The 20435-nt window shown below is 43.1% G+C and overlaps 1 protein-coding gene across 1 annotated transcript in view; it reads right to left on the bottom strand.

The window, feature by feature from the left end:
• Nucleotides 1–19990, bottom strand: part of COL2A1 (collagen type II alpha 1 chain) — a 95087-nt gene extending 75097 nt beyond the window's left edge. Inside the window, exons 1-10 of the mRNA XM_063119189.1 lie at nucleotides 19683–19990; nucleotides 15786–15992; nucleotides 14833–14841; nucleotides 12136–12179; nucleotides 11993–12025; nucleotides 11823–11876; nucleotides 8886–8987; nucleotides 6082–6159; nucleotides 2586–2630; nucleotides 2410–2463 (exon numbers count right to left, since the gene is read on the bottom strand). Coding sequence (XP_062975259.1) covers nucleotides 2410–2463; nucleotides 2586–2630; nucleotides 6082–6159; nucleotides 8886–8987; nucleotides 11823–11876; nucleotides 11993–12025; nucleotides 12136–12179; nucleotides 14833–14841; nucleotides 15786–15992; nucleotides 19683–19773 — 717 coding nt within the window. The 5' untranslated portion in view covers nucleotides 19774–19990. The remainder of the gene's footprint in view (nucleotides 1–2409; nucleotides 2464–2585; nucleotides 2631–6081; nucleotides 6160–8885; nucleotides 8988–11822; nucleotides 11877–11992; nucleotides 12026–12135; nucleotides 12180–14832; nucleotides 14842–15785; nucleotides 15993–19682) is intronic.
• Nucleotides 19991–20435: the final 445 nt, after the last annotated feature.

Below are 20435 nucleotides of genomic sequence, written 5' to 3'. Positions count from 1 at the left end.
ACACAGAATGTTGGGAAAGTGGAGGAGAAAGAGAAGCTGAGGAGGAAGAGCTGAAAGGATACCAGAGAGCAAAACGTGTTTTCAATCTCAAACTTCAAGGAATGGTTAAACAATATTTTTAAAAAGAACATCTTTTTTTCATCTTTGCCAGTTTGTTGTATATTTATTTTAAAACTGTAAAATTGTTCCAGTTGCAAAGGAAATGGACAATCATATTTTTATCCAATCATTCTTGGACTACTAGCCCCGTGGCGACACAGGATTTGTACTAGTAGTATAACAAAACCTTAAAATGCAAAAAGTACAATTTTAAAACTGCAATTAAGGGAGCCAACCTCACATCTCATAGGAGGGCATTCGATAAGCTAGGGGCCACTACCATGAAGACTGTGTCCCAATGCCTGCCATCCTAAAAGGTGTTGGAGGACAGGACCCCAATGAATAGGGCCCCCAACACTGATCTTAAAGCAAGAGCATACTCATATAGGTGCAGGTGGTCCTTCAAATAACCTGGCCCAAAATTGTGTAGTGTTTTAAGGCCACTAGCCAGCACTTTTATTTGGGCCCAGATATGCACCAATTACAAGTGCAACTGGTACAGAATCAACATCGTATACTTTGACCATTTGGACTCAACCATCACCTTGTATTCTGTAGCAGCTGAAGTTTCCAGAGCATCTTCAAAAGCAGTACTACATAAAGCACTTTACAATGGTCTAGTCTAGATGCAACTAAGGAATGCATGCCAAGGTTAGATCTGCTTTCTCTAGGTAGCGTCACAGCTGTCAATACCAGCTTAAGCTGTTTAACAGACTCCTAGCCACCACCTGTGCTTCCACAGATACTGCTGAGTCCAGAAGAACTTGTAGTGGTGGGTGCAACCCAATCCAGAAAGAGCTGCATCCCTCCATCCAGATCAGCCAATTTTCCTATCCACAGCAGTTCCATTTTCAATGGATTCAATGGATTAATATGATCAAATTACACCAGTGCTAGCTTCCAGTCCATTCCCAGGCCTAATTCAAAGTGCTGGTATTAACTTTTAAAACCATACATTGTTTGGGTCCAAGTTACCTGTAAGTTTGCCTCCTCCCATATATACCTGCCCAGAATTTAAAATAATCTTCAGTGCCTGGACCCTAAGATCATCCTCAGGGGGACTTCTCTAGGTGCCCCCACCAAATGAGTTGAGTTGGGAGGCTACTAAAGACAGGGCCTTTTTAGTGGTGGTACCTTGTTTATGGAATGGACTCCCCAAAGAGGCTCACCTGGCACCTACATTGTGATTTTTTCAGCACTAAGTTAAGACCTTTTCATTCACCCAGGTATTTTACCTGGTCTAGAAAAGGCCAAAGACTGTTTCCATCTCAAAACTGGGGCCGAGACCAGACTGGAACAGATCCAAACAATGTTTCCTCCAAGAGGCCACTACCTGTTGCAGCATTTTGCTCAAAAATGGTAGACTGGATATTGGACAGTAATTGTCCTTTATCTTAGCTTTGATCAAGATTTGTTTTCTTTTGTTTTTTCAAAAAGGGCTCTCACTACTATTTCCTGAAGAGCATCAGCAACTACCCCCTCTCTCAGTACCTCTGAGGTCCATAATCCCAGCACAGCTCTGGCAGATTTCAGCATCCAGAGTGGGCAAGGCTCCAAAGCACATGTGGTAGGCCTCAGTCCTCCATGTACTGTAGCTTGTCCACAGGTTGCCATAACTATGGGAGGCAAACATGGGGTTCCATTGCCACGTTTGCTTCATAACGTTAATGCAGAGACAAGGAATTTGCAAGGGAGACTGTGTTTGTAAGAGGGGGTGCTTAACCCTAATTCTGCCCTGCACCATCTCTGGCTATTTCTCCTCCTTTGTCTCCCAGCTGGCTCCAAGACTGAAATTAGCTAGCTGGAGGGGTGGGGGGAGGGGGAAAGAGGGGGAGAACCAATGAGAGGGGAAAGGGTTAAAAACTCCACACACCAAATATCTTTGTGCCTCTGCACCACCATTAATGCAGCAGTGGATCTTGTGTTGTGTGATCTTTTGTCTTTCTTAAACCTACTGGCAATCGATTTCATTCAGAGACCCTGAGTTCTACTGTTGAAAGAGGAAGAAGAGTTTCCACCCACTCAACCTCCGTCACGTTAGTCAACGTTCTCCATCTTGTAATTGTAACACAAAGGCCAGGGTTTAGTTACAAAGCTCCAAACATCTTTTGTACTTTGCCTTAGGTATAGTCAAACCTTTTAAGAACCCCTAGGCTATTGATTCAACGGCCAGTCCTTCCCTGCGCTTGAGGTACCCAAAACCCAATCAGAGATTTACAAGCAGGAAGATGGAGCATGTGAGTGAGTCAACTGTATCTCAAATGTGTGCGCGCGCCCAGTCTTTGAAGAAGGCGCTTCCGCGATACTCACGCCAGCACCAGGTTCTCCAGGTTCACCAGGGCTGCCTTGAAATCCTTGAGGGCCCTGAAAGAAGATGTAACAGAGACAACCTTAATAGTTTTCTTGGGAAAGGACAATCTTTCCTTTTGTATTATTTTTCAAACATGAGTGCTTATCCAATGAGAGTGTAAGATTTGGATACTTACAGGAGATCCTGTTGGTCCCGGAGGGCCTCGTGGTCCCATAGGTCCCTAAATGGGGAAATTTAAAAAAAAGTAGATAAAAGGACTAATTCCAGCAGAAGAAGGGAGACCCTTGGCCTCAGTTGCAAGGATATTAAGAACCAGAGGAAGGCTAATACCATAGCTGCTGCCTTTGACAAAGCTCCTTTAATTCTCCTTTTCTCTCTATGAAGCATCCAGGACTATTTTTATTTATAGAAATCATTCTGAGGCGAAAAAATACACACACACATACGCATTCGCTTTCTTTTGGAAACGGTCCATGTTTACTAAGCCTGAATTTCATTTACAGCTTGCCAAGAAATGCTAGAGAGCAGAAATTTGCTGCCGTAAGTCTTGTGGGATCTTGAAGAACAGTAGCTGCTGTCTGTCTTGGCATACTTCAGCCCTTGATCCAAGTGCAACAGCGACCCAGCTCCTTAAACAAATCTCTCTATTACTTCCCTGACCATAATCATCTGTTTCAGCTATTTTGGCACATAGCTCAGGAAGTTCTGGCAAGGGATGTAACGGCCCAAAGCCGTTTTTAAAAGTCAGCTTTCACTTTAACACAGCCTGCTTGAACGGCCTGAGCAGTCTCAGAATGGCAAACTTAAAAAAAAGAGAGTTTGAATTGAGACATTAACATGAATTAATTTATACTGAAACATGATTTGCTGGGCCTTGGGTACCAGGAAAGAGTTGTTGATGATGTGGCTTTAATGGAGTCACTTTGGCGTAGTTTTGATGGAGTCGCTTTGGTGTAACTAGGGTGACCATATGAAAAGGAGGACAGGGCTCCTGTATCTTTAACAGTTGCCTAGAGAAGGGAATTTCATTAGGTGTCATTTGTATATATGGGGAACCTGGTGAAATTCCCTCTTCATCACAACAGTTAAAGCTGAAGGTGCCCTGCCCTCTTATAAATCTCTAGTATAGCTCCTACAGCTTTAACTGTTGTGATGAGGAGGAAATTTCACCAGATTCTCCATATTATATTATGGTTTTACACTGTTGTTTTAGACTTTGAATGGTTTTAATTTTTGTGAACCGCCCAGAGAGCTCCAGCTATTGGGCGGCATAGAAATGCAATAAATAAATACATACATACATACAAATGACACCTGCTGAAATTCCCTTTTCTAGGCAACTGTTAAAGATACAGGAGCCCTGTCCTCCTTTTCATATGGTCACCCTTGTGTAACTATTGGCTTCAAAGGAATTCTGCTGGTCAACAGGCCATAATTTACACAACCTAGGGACATGGCTACCTATCAGTCAAATGACACTAAGATGGCTAATCAACTAGCCCACAGTGAAGGGGGTAGAAGCATTCCCAGAGTTACTGTAGTGTGTTCTCTTATGTAAGCTATTTTCAAGACCTTTCCAGATCAAAAGTCAGGATACAAATAAATAAAACAATATAGTAGCTGTGTAACTCTGGAGCATTTTCATGCAGGAGGTTTCAAGCAGTTTTTGATTCATTTGGTTAGTAACACAAATATAAATCCTACAGGGGCAAGACTGTCTCATGTAGGAAAATGCACTTTGGGTTCATTCAGGTTTAGTTTTGAGCAGCTTCATACATGATTTTACCCTGCACAGAGAAACGTCTGAACATGCGATACTAAAAAATAGTCACGTGTGAGTTTTCACACAGCCATGTAAACAGGAGTACTCCTCCCCTTCCCCTGCCCCACATTAGAAATATGATCTCCATGTAGGAAAAAATATGTGTGAACAGATGAGCAGAAGTACCACGCAATGTATTGCATTGTTGGACTGTACCATTTCAAACTGCAGGTGCGTGGCAGGATTGAATGTTCCCACATATAAAATAGTGAGAAGGTTCTAATCTACAAAAAATATGTACGCATACAAGTTTTGAATATGTAGGCATTCTTGTATGTGGGGAAGCCCTAATGGTACAGTCCACTGGGCTTCTGTTTTCCTGTTCTAGCTCTCAGTCATAGGACCCAGCATGGACTAAAGAAATCTGCATACTTGGAGCAGGGGTGAGGAATCAGAGGTATATAACAGCACACCTAATCTCCAAATTTAGGATCATTTGAAATAGATCAAATACCATAATCCTGTAACATTTACTTAATTCAGTGCAATTGAATTAAGACCTTCCTCTTCTCCCAGGCATTTAACAACATTTAACAACATATGCTGAGTTTACTTGTTTTTAACGGACCCCAGAATAGCTGTTTTTATAAGGATACTGTGTTTTTATGCTTTTTATGGTTTTTAAACTTTGTATATTTGTTTTAATGATTATTGTTTTTAACTTTTGTAAACCGCCCAGAGAGCTTCGGCTATGGGGTGGTATATAAATGCAATAAATAAATAAATAAATAAATAAATAAATAAATTTACCTCCAAAGAAAATGTGCCTTAAGGATTATGGCTCTTTCATACCTAGAGCCCAGTTTTCAAGACAGATGAACCATCACAGCATCTATAGGGATTGTTGGTTTTGCCAATTTATCTGTTTGTTTTTTGAAAATGTACTGTTACCAAAAGGTTTTTAATGCAAAAGAAGCCACTTGGCATGCCAGATGGTTCAGGGTCAATATTTATTTCCTCTCCCCAAGATGGGCGAGCTCCAGAGGTAGCAAAGGGAGGCAAGGGCTGCAAGAATAGTCAATGATCCACCATCCCAACAGCACAGCCATTCTCGTTTTGTGTGGAGCATACAGGAAGTGTAAGAGAATTCTTGCATTGTATAGCCCGCCACTTCCAGGTTAAGGCCCAATGAGACTTGCCTCAGGGCCCTCAAAATCTTGCAGCCAGCACTGTCCCCAGGTAACCTCGGGAACTACAGTTCTCAACACCATTAAACTAAGGCCTCAGTGAGACCTACCTGGTATTGCGTGACGGAGGGGTGAAGATCTCGCGATATTTTTATCACGAGATCCCCCTGTTTAAACATGGCATGTGACGACCTTGGAGGGAGAGGATGTCACAGCTGCCATTTTCTTTTTAAAAAAAAACCAGAAGATGCGCACAAGCGCTCTTGCGCTCAAAGGTAGGGTTGTTGTTGTTTTAAAATAATCCCCATTCACCCCACCCCACCCCACCTCCGATGCACACAGAGCTCCTGAGGAGCTCTGCGGCCTGTGCGTGGATTCCAGCTCTTCACGAGTAACCGCGAGGAGCCGGGACAAACCGCAACGCCCAGCCACACGTTCCGCAGTCTTGGGATCAGCCTGGGACTGCGGAAAAACCAGGCTCAAAGGGCAAGGCAAGATACCAGGGCAAGGGAGGGATCATCCCTCCCTGCTCCTGGAATCCCCTGTGCGTCATGTGACTGCAAAGGGACGATCCTGGGGATTGCCCCGGGATATCACCCCATGTAGCTATGGCCTAAGATTCCCAAGATTATTTGGGGAAATGCCATGCCAGTTAAACTAGGGTAAAAATAATATACATTTGTAGTGTACATATGATCTCAAGAGACTCTCCCAGCCCTTACCATCGGTCCTTGCATCACTCCCATCTGAGCACCGCCTGCTTTCTCGTCAAATCCTCCAGCCATCTGAGCAGCAAAGTTCTGCAAAGATAAAGCACAGAAAGAACACGCCTCGTTTCAGCGCGATGTGGAATGTGATGTGATCAGATGGAGGACATTCGTACAATGAGGAACATGAGAAGTCTTTTCAAAAACCCAGACTATCTGATGGGCAACCGTACCCCACGACACAGAGGAAGAAATTAGGGCAAGCTGATTCTCTTTTTACATTTTTACTCTCTTTGAGGCTCTTGCCTCCACGTAAATGTTTTATCGGGTGATATACTTATGAAAAGAATTTCATTGCGGGGGAGAAAAACACAGTTCTAAATAGCAATTTGCATTTGACCGTCCTACTGTAAAGCTATTGCTTCAACATTTGCCAAAACAGAAAACGAGAAGGTGTACCGTGATAGAAATCAATTTAATGATACACAAACTCTTCAACAGCTGTTCGCAAATACAAAAAGTTATTCAGTGTACTGGGAGACAGGGTGACTGTAACACACAGGTACATCAGTGAATCTAAAGGTACTGAAGGGCATTTGTAACAATTAAGAAATGTGGCTTAAAAATGGACACTGTCAAGTCTAACTCCCTGCCCCCACCACACACTAAAAGTATATATACTTGAATGCATTTGGAGGAATGCATTTGGAGGGGAGCAGGAAGATTCCACCAGGTTTCTCTCTTAATTTTGTGTGGAACCTGAAAAGCACCCACATACATGGGCCCATGTCCAAAGGTTCAACTTCAAGGTTGGTTACTCCTTAACACATTTTAACTGCCCTCCTTGTATGCACATAAGCATAGTTTAAAAAATGGCGTGGGCATTAGTCACTCTTTTCCTTGCATGATTTTTTTTTTAAATGTAGAATTGCAATTCTAATATTTATCAATAACTGTAACTAAAGTCTGGAGATTCATCTAAAGGAATAAGACCTTGCGAATTAACACATCCAAATTAGTGTAAGTTACCATACACATAGAACAGTATTCTGTTCAGTATTCTGTTTCCAAGCTAGTCCGATGCCTCTGGGAAGCTCACAAGCAGGTCAAGAAAGGGGTGGCCTTTTTCTGCTGTGTATCCCCAATATCTATTCTTCAGAGTTATGATGCTTCTGCTGCTGGAGGATCCATTTAGCTATTACAGCTAGTTAATCATCCTTGTTCATGGAGCTATTCTCCATGGTTGTGCCTATTGGGGAACCTTTTTTCTGCCGATTGGGAGTTGCATGCCAACATAGTAGTTGCATGCTACTGTTACTTTCTACTGTTAGTTTTTCCCTACCCTGTGCCTGCTTACCCTACCCTGTACCTGTTTGCATTCTCTTCCCCTCCTTATTGTTTTACTATGATTCTATTAGATTGTAAGCCTATGGGGCAGGGTCTTGCTATTTACTGTTTTACTCTGTACAGCACCATGTACATTGATGGTGCTATATAAATAAATAAATAAATAATAATAATAATAATAATAACAAAAGGGTGGGACATGTTCTACAGTAAATACAGTTTAATAGGCACATCTCTGGTATTGTTTATGTGCTGCAAGTAGCAATCCTACATGAGTCACAAAATGACTAATGACAGCAAAGAAAGTATGTTAGTGATTCTACATTTTATCATCTTAAGAATATCCCATCTGTCAGGGATGCTTTAGGGTGGATTCCTGCATTGAGCAGGGTGTTGGACTCGATGGTCTTGTAGGCCCCTTCCAACTCTGCTATTCTATGATTCTATCCACCAATAGAACATATGCCTTTGTCCAGACTTGCCACTCACCTGGTTTTTCCAAAACCTGCCCCAGAATTAAAATCTGCTTAGGCCTTATTCTATTGGTCATTGCTTGCTGTTGGGCCTGGGATTCCACGCATAGTGTAGGCATCAGAAAATTAATGTTTAAGATCTGGTATGTGCATCCATTCATTACTCTCTTACTATGAGCGAAGACTCCAATGTTCACAAAAGTAGAGTTCCCTAGACCAGTTGGGTGTAATAAACTAGGTGTGAATTTAAAGTGATCTGCGCAGGAGTTTACAAACATACTGTGGAGCCAAAATGCAGCACAGAGAGAGGGACACTTAAGCGAAATGAAATCAATTGGTTCATTATGTATATCTAATTCTATGTTGGATTCTTAGTCCAAGGCTGCATCCACTGGCAGACCCTACTGATCCTCAATTGGTCTATCACACAGTGGTGTTCTACCTCAAGGGAACTCTTTCCACATCAACCAGTGGATCCCCTGCATACCTGCTATGGAACCCCTTGTGTTACAGAGGAGTCTGGGGCACAGGGCACACACCAAGTTTACACGGGGCAATGACCCAGCCTGTTGTGCCCAACTCTCAACCCTGTGTACCCATGGCTGTCCATTGCAAAGTAACCTTAGAAGTGATGTCAGCTATGTTTTGAGGAATTTTGTCCACCATTACTGATTTTTGTGTTCTAGTACCCCTATTATGGTTCTTTTTACAAACTGCAAAGTTCTCTAACGGAGTGCAACTTTGCAGCTAGCAAAACACCAGAGAAGGGCAAAGGCAATTTAAACTGATCACAAGCATTTTTTTTTACACTCTGAATAGTTGACATTTTTAGGTAGCACGTTATACATGCTGAAATGAATTAAGTTTTTTGTTGAGTTAGAACACTGGGAATTCTTGATAGATAGCACAGTGAAAGAGCTCTTTTCATCATTTTCTGTAACCACACTTTTTGGTATGAAGAAACCATGGGGAGGGGGGAATCATGTTGAGGATACTCACTCCACCAAGGCCAGGGGGACCTGGAGATCCTGGGAGTCCAGGAGGCCCAGGATTGCCAGGTGTACCAGGTTCGCCATCTCTGCCACGTGGACCAGCAGTACCCTAAAAAAACAGGGAAGGAAAATGTTCCAAGGAAGTTAGATGGTGGACCAGTATATTCTCACTCCCAACATTATACTGGGAAACTATTTTTTCCTTAAATGCACAATTTCAATAAATTCCATGTTAATTATTATGCATATTTTCCAGTCCATCTCTACACGTGTTTATTCAGAATTAAGTCCTATTCAGTTCAATGTAAACTTGCATAGGATTGCAGCCTCTGTTAGTCTGTTGTTAAGTCTTCCCTACTAACTTGAGTCGAGTATTAATGCCCCACTGCAAAGAACAGTTTTACCAGCACACACAAAATGCTCTGTGATGTACCAGCTGCTTACACCAGTACAATGTAATACATGATGTTACAGTGATGTAACTATCTGTAGCCTGTATAGTTACTATGACACGGCAGTCAAATATATCAGGAAAAAAATGTTTAGATATTGAGGGGGCGGAAAAATCATAGAACTGGGTGTTGTAGGACATTTAGTCCAACCCAGGAAATCCAGAGCGAGAGCATCTGAAACTTCTTGAAGACCTCTGCTTAAAGACAGCCCATCATACTCCTGAGTAATTTGCAGGTCTCCAGTAAGAGAGAGCCTGGCCTCATGTAGATTAATTGATTAATTAATTGGGCGGAATAGAAATGTAATAAATAAATAGGCTCCGTTTTCTAACTGCTGATACCGTTAACATGTTTCGATTAATGCGCCAATGAAATCTGCCCCCTATAACTTAAATCGATTAGCACTAGTCCTACCCTATGAGGCAGCAGAGAACAAATCAAGGCCTAGCGCCAGATTACAGTGGGCCCGTAGCGTAGTGCTGCCAATGGGTCCCCCACTCACGCAGCACACTTCAATGTTTTCCCCCATCCATCCACCAGCCATACTTTGATGTCCCATACTGCTGCTGCTGTTGCCCCTAATACCATTCCCCACCACAGCTAGTCACTTATCTCCTCACTTACCTCCCGACAAATCTTCCCAGTGGGCAGTGGTGGCACCACTTCTGAATGGGAGCCAAGCCAGGCCAGTCCTCAACTCAGGTCCATGCTGGCCACCCACCATGTTAGATGACCCAAAATGCAATGCCCAACCTGACGTTGACAGCTCTCACTCAGAAGTACCACGGCTGCCCACAAGGGAAACTTTGGCAGGGGGAAGGTGTGGTAAAGTCAGTGGCTGCTGTGGCTGTGACAGCAGCAGCAGGTTTAATGTTGGCAGGGTCAGGGATGGGCCCTTCTTAGCCCCTGGACCCTTGGCAGCTGCCTCACTATGCCAATTCCTGATGCTGGGCCTGAACAAACATTGGCCCTCTTTTGTGTGACACCCCTGCAGATATTTGGAGAGAGTTATCATGTGTCCCCTCAATCTTCTCTTCTCCAGGCTAAACATACCCAACTTCCTTCAACCTTTCATTGTAGGACTTGATTTCCATAGCCTTGGTCATCTTCACTGCTCTCCTCTGAACCTGTTCCAATTTGTCTACCTGTATCTTTTTGGACACAGTATTCCAGATGAAGTCTGATAAGTGCAGAATAAAGTTTGACTTTTTGTGACTTGGAAATTATCATTCTATTAGGGCAGCCTAAACTCATAGGTTCTACAGTAAAAAATATGCTCTCCAACCCAGAAATGTGATGCATATAGGGACTTCCTGCACATGCAATTCCATCCAATGGAGGCAGCAAAACCATCTGTGCAAAAGAATGCAAACAAAGATCTACGTCTTCCATAGAAATACATAAGGAATGCACTTTGTGCATTCCAGAATCCAAGCGATCAAAAGAGATTACTGGACTGGGAAGCCTCAGGCTTATATATATTCCCTAATCTAGTCACCTGCGGTGAGCCAGCATTGTTTCCAGGTGACCTTACAGAAAAGCGTCAATAAATTCAGAACCAAGTTGTAGTTTTCTTTCAGGCTTTCACTGTTTCACAAACAGCTTCCACAGACATATGTGGCAAGTGAACTAGTAAACCAATTCTATGGATTTGCTACTTTTGCGGATTTATTTACCAGACTGCACACAAAAATATGTTTTAATCTCATATGACCACAAACTGCTAGTAATCTGTTTTTTTAATACGCAGAGTACACTGCTGCTTAAGGTATTTGTTTTAATGAGATGATACAGTTCCAGTGCTTTGTGCATTTCAATACTAAATATTGAGTATTTTTTTTTTATTTATGACATTTTTATTCTACCCTTTTCTGAGCAGCTTGGAATAGTGCATATGGTTCTCTTCCACCCCCCTCTCCATCCCATCCCACCCACACATTTTATCATTACAAAAGCAGCAACTGGCCAACCAGTAAATTTCATGGGTGAACAGGAATTTGAATCCAGGTCTTCCTAATCCTAACCCATAGTAAAATGGTCCTAACCCAACGCTAACCACTTCATTGCACTGGCCCTCAGTTGAAAAAATATATATATCAAAAGCTTATGCCCTTACTCAGCTAAGGGCAAAAGCCACGGAGTAAGTCACATTATTAAGCATGGATATCTTCTGTGCTTGTTGAACCGACCTTCCAAAATGCTTGCGACGAATGTAATATTTCAATGTGAATTTTGCACATGTGTCGATCAGCTAGATGCATCTGCCTTGAGGATAGCAAATTAATCTGACAGGGGAATGTTAGACTGATGCTTTTAGCATTTCGTACAGTGCAACTCTATTCATGTTCACTCGGAAATAAACCCCACTGTGTTCAACAGTGCTTAGTCCCAGGTAAATGCATAGAACTGCAGCCCTAACCCCTTAAACGTGTGTGTGTTTGTGTGTGTGTGTGTGTGTGTGTGTGTGTGTGTGTGTGTATAGAAGGTCCTACCTTTTCTCCTTTCTCTCCACGGTCTCCCCTTGGTCCTTGTTCACCTGAAGGTCCCTGCAGCAGGTAATGACAGGGATCTCAGTTAAAGATTCACAAAGGTGTTTCCCCCCCCCTAATCCTTCTTCTCCAAAAGATTTAAACAATGTAGCAGAAAAAAATTAGTTCCCTACCTGTGGTCCAGAGGGGCCTCTTGGTCCTACAACCTGGACAAGAAAGAGAAAAAGAAAAACAGACAAAGCAGGTTAAGTTAGAAGCACACTCTGTACTGTCAAGGATTGTATGTGATGGAGGATGCAGCAAACTTGAGACTTACATTTTTAATATCACCGGGTTCTCCTTTTTGTCCCTGCAAAATACAAAGTGTGTACACAGTTTGAAAAACAATACATACCAAAATACCAAAGCCAAGGAGGCAACACACAAACAATGCATTGTTATGGGTCAAACCTTGCACAATGTTGACTTCTATTTACAATCACTGCTTAAACCCTTAAACTCTGATTGCAGGCAGGCCTTTGGGGCCTGTATATGGGAAAGGGGTGGAGAGCATTTGGGCCCAATTTCATAAAAAATAGGTATGTGTAACCTTAAGCTAAGTATGAATAGTCTTATTGAAATCAATGGAAGCATTTGTTGCTTTTTAGTTAAGCAAATCTTTCAGCTTTTTCACTAGGTCAGGCTATGAGAACACCATTCACATTTCATCCCAGGAGACCACTTGATTCTACAATAATTTGCAATAATACTCTGTTGAAGTAGCTCCATTAACTTCTGAAGATTTAGTCCTTGTCCTGTCCTGACCTTCACAAGGGATTGGGAATGAGGTACGATATAAGTGTAAGTAGCAGAGGGCCAAAAAGGCTGCCAACTATCCTGCTTCTGGCCTGCTCCTGTACCTTTTACAAGCATCTTGATCTGCAGAAATCAGCAGGTGAAGCTTTTGGGGACATAGTGATAAGCATTAATAGCCTGCAAATTTAAATTGGTATTTGTACCCTGCCTTTTTTAAGACAGAAAGGAAAAGCTGGGATCATAAACTCTAAATAAATAAGTAAATCTGCAGGACAAGCTGCTGTTAAAAGCACAGACCTTGAGCCTCAAATAAAGCTGGCAACTGTAGAGAGCAATAACATAAAATCGTGGTTATTAACAGCTTTCAGTGGTCTCACCTTGGGGCCAGGTTTCCCTGTTAAGAAGAAGGGATGGGGGGGAAAGAAAGAAAACGTCAGAATCATGTTGCAGTAAATTATATTAGCATTTTAGTATATAAACAAATATCTTCACCTTATCACACCAGAAGCTCACAAGACAAGGGAACAAGAAGATAAGGAAGAAACTGTGACTAGATGGTGGCAATGGGGAAGAGTGTTTGATTTTCTAAGCCCGTCTCGGAGATAATGCTGCCCCAAGAAAAATTATATGCAGGGGATTCTTACACCTGGAGTGCAAGGCCCCAGGCAAAGTGACAAAGCAAGAAAGCATAGAGAGAATAATAGGATTCCCAATCAATCATTGCAAGTTCAAAGCCATTCTGCAGCAGGCTTGTTCAGTTTAATTCCATTTGGGGTTGTGATCCTGCGTAGAATGACATATGCCTAAAGTTACAATCCTATGCACAGATGCTTGGAGTAAGTCCTATAGAACTTAATAGGCCTTATTTCTAAATTAACATGCATAGGATGGGAGTGCAACTGGGTTTAGTAGGATGGATTGCAAACCTAAGCCTAGTAAGCTAGACCCCAATGAAATCAATAATCAGTTGGACTTGCTGCTAATCAAACAGGGTTAGGTCAATCTGTTATGCGCTGTAACTGTGCAGAGAACATCTTTAGGATATATAGATATATATTAAAGCAAGCATCACACAAAACGCAGAGGTTAAAAGCCACATTCAGCTTAACTGTAAATAAACGTGCACAGGCGAGAGACGATTAACTTTGCAAGTCTCAACCCTTTACTCGTTCTGGGAGCCTCGCAAGGCAGCCAGAAAAGGTAAAAGGGTTTTAAAAGGCCACTTCAAATTGTAACAAAACTCCTGAGCTAGAACTGAGAAAGTTGTTTTTAAAAGGCAGTTTTGGAACCTGAAAGAATGTTAGATGCTTTCCTTGCACCCTTGGCCTGAAATTTTCAGTCACCTTGCAAAGCATGCCCCCCTGGGCAGCACTTTAAGAGATTTTTTTTTTAAAAAAAGCATTATTAACAATTCCCAGTATCTTGGGCGTGACTGACATTTTCTCACAAGGCTAAATCTTGACCTCTTGGCTCTGACCTATTTTTTTTAATAAATTCAGAGTCATTAGCACAAGAGGGGCTTAAAAGGTAGAGGAGCCAAACATGTTTTCTGCCAGCATCTGAGACCATTTTATTATGCTCTCTACTAGCTCCGCAGCCTATACCAGGGATGGAAAACCTGTGACATCTCAGATGTTGTTGGACTACAACTCCCATTATCCCTGATCATTGCCCATACTGCCTGGGGTTGATGGGAGCTGGAGTCTAAAAATATCTGGAGGGTCACACATTCCGCACCCCTGGCCCCTACAACTTGTGAATTTCCCCCCCTATACCTCTGATCCACAATCCAGAAAAACTAGGTGTGCCTAAATCGCTTAGACTTCAAGGGATTAATTGTTGCATTAATCCCATTGACTTTAGTGGAGCACAGATGCACGATTACTAAAATAATGTACCCGAAGCACTTTGAAAACTTAAAAGCCCTAAGTAAATACAAATTTAGGGTCAACTAGGGTGACCATATGGGAAGGAGGACAGGGCTCCTGTATCTTTAACAGCTGGATTGAAAGGGGAATTTCAGCAGGTGTCATTTGTATGCATGCAGCACCTGGTGAAATTCCTTCTTTATCACAACAGTTAAAACTGCAGAAGCCCTGCCCTCTTTTGTATCTGGTCAAGAGGGCAAGGCTCCTGCAGCTTTAACTGTTGTGATGAAGAGGGAATTTCACCAGGTTCTGCTGTAATTTTCTTTGCAACTGTTAAAAGATACAGGAGCCCTGTCCTCCTTTTCATATGGTCACCCTAGAGTCAACTTCGTTGTAATCACCACTAAACTTTCTCTGGATTCCAGCCACAGGGTAGGATCCTGAACACCATAAAATTTGGGAATGTCCCATTGGTTTTAATCACGCTTTATAGTCACCTTTTGAGACTATAAAGCATGGGGCAGCCCATACTAAAAAAATCCCACAAAGGAAAAGGTTTTTGGCATTTGATGATTATTTAATTACACCTTTTCTGCCTCAATAGAACGGTAAAGGAACTGTCCTCATCCAGATCACCCTACAATTTCTAACACAGAAATCACAGTTAAACACTGTGTAGGAAGGAAAACCACTGCAACATATATTTAGCACTGTGAAGCTTTTTCTCATTTCCTTACTGCTTAAAAAGACTCTAGTAAGCAATGGCACACTGGTGGCACGTGGGGCACAGAAAAACTGGCTTCAGGGCTTCATTGCTGAGCCTGGGAATGTGGTAATTTACCAGAGAGCAAATTTCTAAATGGTCACTAGCTAAATTGTGATGAGTAAAAAAAAATCCTTCCTACAAACAAAACACAATAAAGCTTTTGTATATCTAGAGAGAATTTTCCTTTCAGGCCATCGCTGTGCCACAAATGGCTAAGACAAACATGTTTGGCTAGTAAAAATAATAATAATTGTGAGCTACACATTTTATGGACTTGTTTGCAAGGCTGTTTTACACAAAATAATTTGATAACGATTCCATCCAGCCCGTTCCCTCACATATCTATGCCTCAATTAAGCTGTCAATTCATATTTTCTACACCTTGATTAATCATGAGAAGTAGCCTTTCCTAGCAGTTGCCTTCCATGGATGCCACAGAGCTTGGGATTTGCATCCATGGCTTTATTAATCTTTCCTTTTTTGCTACTATCTCTCAAGTAATTTATTTATATGGAATGGAAATAAATAAATTACGACCACTGGTGGTGGGCTCGTCAGTTCGACAGAGGGGGCAACATTCTCCGAAGGGTATCACAGGGTTGGGACAGTCTCTCAATTCGTCGCAGAGTATATCGTCGCAGAGGACAGTCCCAGTGTCACAGACACAGATCCGGCAGTTTTCGGGCTTCCACACATCTTTATCACTATACCTCTGCCCATTCTGTATACAGCTGCCTGCCTCCTCTGTGCCGGAAGGGAAAGGAAAGGGCAGGGTGAGGGACAAAGGAAGCAAAAACCAGAAGAGAGGGAGAGAGAAAGAAACAGGGTCATAATATCAGTATTGGTTACAGCAATCCTGTATAATGAGAACACAGGTGATGTCACGCAGGCTCCATTCAAGAACTTCTCTTCATCTTCCCCAAAGGTGTGAGGATATTAACTGTTACCCACAAGCAGAACAACAAAGGCCTTTCGTTAGCTGCTCCCACCATTCCACAGAGAGAGAAAACCTCTCTCAGCTCTCCTCCTGGACGGCTTGAGATTCTTTGCAAGCTCAACTAAGGTTGAAGGGGATATTGCAGAAGTCCTTAGACTTCCTTTGCACCAGATTTTTGGGGCTCAGGACAAGCAATGCTATTATCCTCACAACTAACCCTATGAGGTCAAGGCTAGGGTAATAGGGCAATGTGAGGTAAAGGCTAGTTACTTGCCCAAGACTGTCACTGAGTGAGGTTTATTGCTGAACAGCATTTTTAACCCAGGTCTGCCACATCAAAACACAACTCTGCCCATTGTACCACTCTTACTGGGACACAGTGAAGGAGATGCCATTTTCAGAGAGGGCAACTGGCAATTTTAGGCCCAGAACAAAGGATTTTAAGCCTGCTTCTGTCTTGGTGTTAGCTTTCTTAAACACTTGCAAGGCACACTGCTATCCGCTAAAGTAAGAATGTTGACCTGGTTTAAGCTTGTGGGGGAACGAAGTACCCCCAAACAATCTACTCAGCAAACCTCTCAGTTTGGCAAACCTCTCTACTGTTTAAGTACCTCATGAGGGCCTACATGCTCAGAAGGACCTGCATCTGGTCTGACGTTAGTTTCGCATGTCACTTGGCTGAATTGGAAGCACTTCTGGTGTGAGAGATTCAATCCCATCAGCCATTTCTTGAAGATGCCAGTCAGAACAGTATTATACCAAGGCCACACTGTTGATTCATTTTGCAATCTCTGACCAATGACCACTACCACCACCTGGGAATAATGGGGAACTGAGATGTTACAGATTCTTTTAAAATACTCCCGCTTCCATTTCTGTATGCAGCACAGTGAAACCTGCTCTTGACAAACAGCACTGATCCTAGCTAACTCTGTAAGTGTGGGAGGCGAAAGAAGTTTTTTAAAAACCCATTTTTTTAAAAAAGCAGCAGCAGCAGACCAGGCCAGTATCAGATCAGTGGCAATGCTTGCCGCAGGTCAAGGCGGGGAGAAGTTGGAACTGGAAGGCAGAGAAAGTAATGGATTTTGGAGCTCTAATCAGGACTGAGGACAATGTCTATTCCCCATTATGACAGTTAAATAGAAATGATTCTTGATGGAGAAGGGGTCAACAGAAACCCATTGAAAACGTGCCCCTCTGGCACATGGGTTTTTTTTCCTTTTCAAAAAAGAAAAGGGGGGAAAAGCATCCCGGTGAAGGCTTGACAGCATCAGCAAGATGACAGGGGGCTATTGTGCACAGGGTAGGGGAGCCTGCAGGAGCCCAAGGGACCCATCCACATCATGAATGGGCCCTTTCTCGAGTGCACACAGAGCACGATTCACATGGCTCTGTTAGGGACTAGTTTAAATAAATATGGGCAGCATTTCAGCATCTGGAAGCTATTGCTGCCAAATGCAAACAAACCTTCACAGAGCAGGAATTGAGCTCCCTCCCTGACCTGGGAGAACATGTTAAAAAAAACACCACCACACATAAAAGGCAAGACTCCCCAAAGATGCACTAAGATTCAAAAATAAGATGCAAACTCTGTCTCTCTCCTCAGCTAATCAGAATATAACAATATGCCTTTTAAAAACAAACTAAGGTATTGTGATAATAAATTCTACCTCTTTGCACACCTCTGAACTTCAAAGACACGTGGTTTAGCCTAAATCACGAAAGACAATGATGCGAAAAAGTGTGCTAAGCTTAGGAATGATGTATGGACTACCGTGCAGTTGATTACAATCATTTAACGGCAGAAAAAAGCACCTGACTGTGAACAGGCACTGCAAAACACCTCCAAAGACTTATTTTACGAGGGTTCAGATAATGTCGTCTTCCATTTGTAACCCTCCCATGCAACCCCGGACCTCACTTTTCCGTCTTTTTTCTTAGCACAGAAAATTCATTAAGGAGGGGGAAATGGAATAGCTGAACAATGTCTTTTGACTACGACTGTAAGGAGTTCTCTACCTGGTAGCACCCACTGCAATAAGTCCCTCTGGGAGCCACCCAGAGTCACACTGAACGCAAGGCCCTTTCTGTTATTAACTCAGAAGACTCAGCCGCAGAGATTCCTGCACATGAGTGAAAGGAATTCAAGACCTTTTTTCTCTGGAATCTTTTGCTGAGAAAAAGAACTATGGCCTGCAATCAGGAGCTAAGAGATTCCGCACCCCCACCCCGTTTTTCAAGCTGTATTCCATGCAATTGATTTACAGTCTGGAGCATATATGGAAGGAGGGATGGAATTCCCGCAATAGGAAACCTGTCCAAAGAAGCAGGCAAAAAAAGTTCTTTCTACCTAATATAGTTTCCATCTTCCATCCTTGAATAATATCCCAGACAACAAAAGCTTTCTAGGTTGAGCGAAGGGACAGTCGCCTTTCATATCAAAATTTGTCTTTATTGGTAAGAACACTCATTGGGTGTTCACTTTTTTTGGGGGGGGGTGTTCAACATTTTCATACAAAATAAATTAATGTATCTTCTACCACCAGATTTGTAGGGATTCCCCCCACTTGGTTTAAATGTATGTGCATGCATGCGTGCACATACGGGATGAAGAGAGTAATAGAACAAATGGACTGATGTGCCTCTGGAATGTTTTGCACCCTTCAGGTGGCCTCTTGAGTTGAGGAAAATTTCCCTTCTGCTCCTTCAGCAACAACAAAAAATCTGTTAGCTATCAAATTCCCCAGGACCTCCATCTGCACCTTATTCCACATCCCTGAGTGAATTGGGGGAGGGAGAGACAAGGAGGCCGGATTTTGTGCACAAAGATCTTCCTTTGTAAAAAAAAAAAAAATTAAAAGTGAAAGAGTCTTGCTTGTCTGCCCCGGAATGTTCTCTTTTGTCTAGATCCCCCTTTGAACCCCCCACACCACCATTGAGTTAACTCTTTCGCTGCTGCTACCACAAGCAGTGAGTATTATTTTCATCCTTCATTCCCCTCAGATGGATTCAGAATCTTTTCTACATTTGTTGGGGAGAGGAAAGAATCTTGGATGGAAGAATACAGTGGCCCCAAAAGACCCCATCTCCACCTCGCCCCCCCCCCCCACTCCCAGAAGGCCAAGGGAAGAAGAAACGCTGGGAATGAGAAAAGTGCAGCCCTCTCTTCTCAAGCAACCAAGCATTACAAAGGAGAGAAATAAGCTTTCCCTCATCAGTAGTTCATCCTAATCGAGATGATGGTGAGCAGCAACTTTTATGGGAAGGAAGTAATCTTGTGTGAGCTGAAAGAAGAGAAATGAAGCACAGGAAGGAGTCTGAGGCCAACTCCAAGCAGAAAGTTTTTAGTTCTGCAAACTCTCAAGCGCCAAAAGAATATTGATAGTTACTCCTGAACTTCTAGTTTTCCTCCCTCCCTTACATTCATCATACCCGTGGATTTTCTTTTCACCTTCTTTCAGGAGGAGGAGAAGAAGAAGAAGAAAAGTGCAACTTACGTATATCATCCTGACATTTGACAACTGCTAATAAAATGACTTGAGTGGCTGCTAGGAGCACTAGAGTCCTTGAATCCACAAAGCTGAACATGTCTAAATGTTAGACATGCAGGACCTTTGTGTGGATGAGGAAGGAGGAGAGGAGGAGGTGGTGGTAGTTTCTCCAGTGGCTACCGAGCCTTCATGCAGCCGATCCTCCCGTATTCTTTGGAAACAGCAGGAGAATCCAAAGTCCCAAAGGCCCAGCAGAAATTCGGCTGCTGGGTGTTCTGGGCTGAAGCACGGTGGCTTTATGCTCCCCTCTGGCTTCTAGCTGCCTGTGTATATGCCCAGGTCTCAGTCCTCCCCTGCCCCCCAGCTGTGCTGTAACCTGAGCCCAGCGTCTGGTCCCCGAAGTTAGAGACCCCTCCCTCCTGGCAGATCTTCTCAAGTGCAAGCCCTGCAGCCGAAACCGGTGGCAACCAGGCGACAAGGAGGGGGAGGGGTCTTTTGCCCTATTCCGCCTCCTCTTTCCCCGCTCCACCCCCCCACAACCCCTCCCGCTTCGATAACTCGACGGCTGGCGGACTCCATGTGAATCTAGCCATCCCTCTTCAAGTGGCAGAGAGCTCGTGGTCCGCTCCGCTTGTCCAGCCGCGAGCCGGGCTTCCCCTCTACAGCATCCTAAGCCGCCTTTGGAAAGAGGAAAGGCTGAGCGCCCCGGGAGAAGTATCCAGGAGGCAGAGGCGCGCATGATGCCACTGAGCCGGGATC

Source organism: Elgaria multicarinata, chromosome 3 (assembly GCF_023053635.1).
Source record: "Elgaria multicarinata webbii isolate HBS135686 ecotype San Diego chromosome 3, rElgMul1.1.pri, whole genome shotgun sequence".
NCBI classification, from domain to species: Eukaryota; Metazoa; Chordata; class Lepidosauria; order Squamata; family Anguidae; genus Elgaria; species Elgaria multicarinata.
Note: the sequence above shows the minus strand (reverse complement) of the source record. Positions and strands in the feature narration are given on the sequence as shown.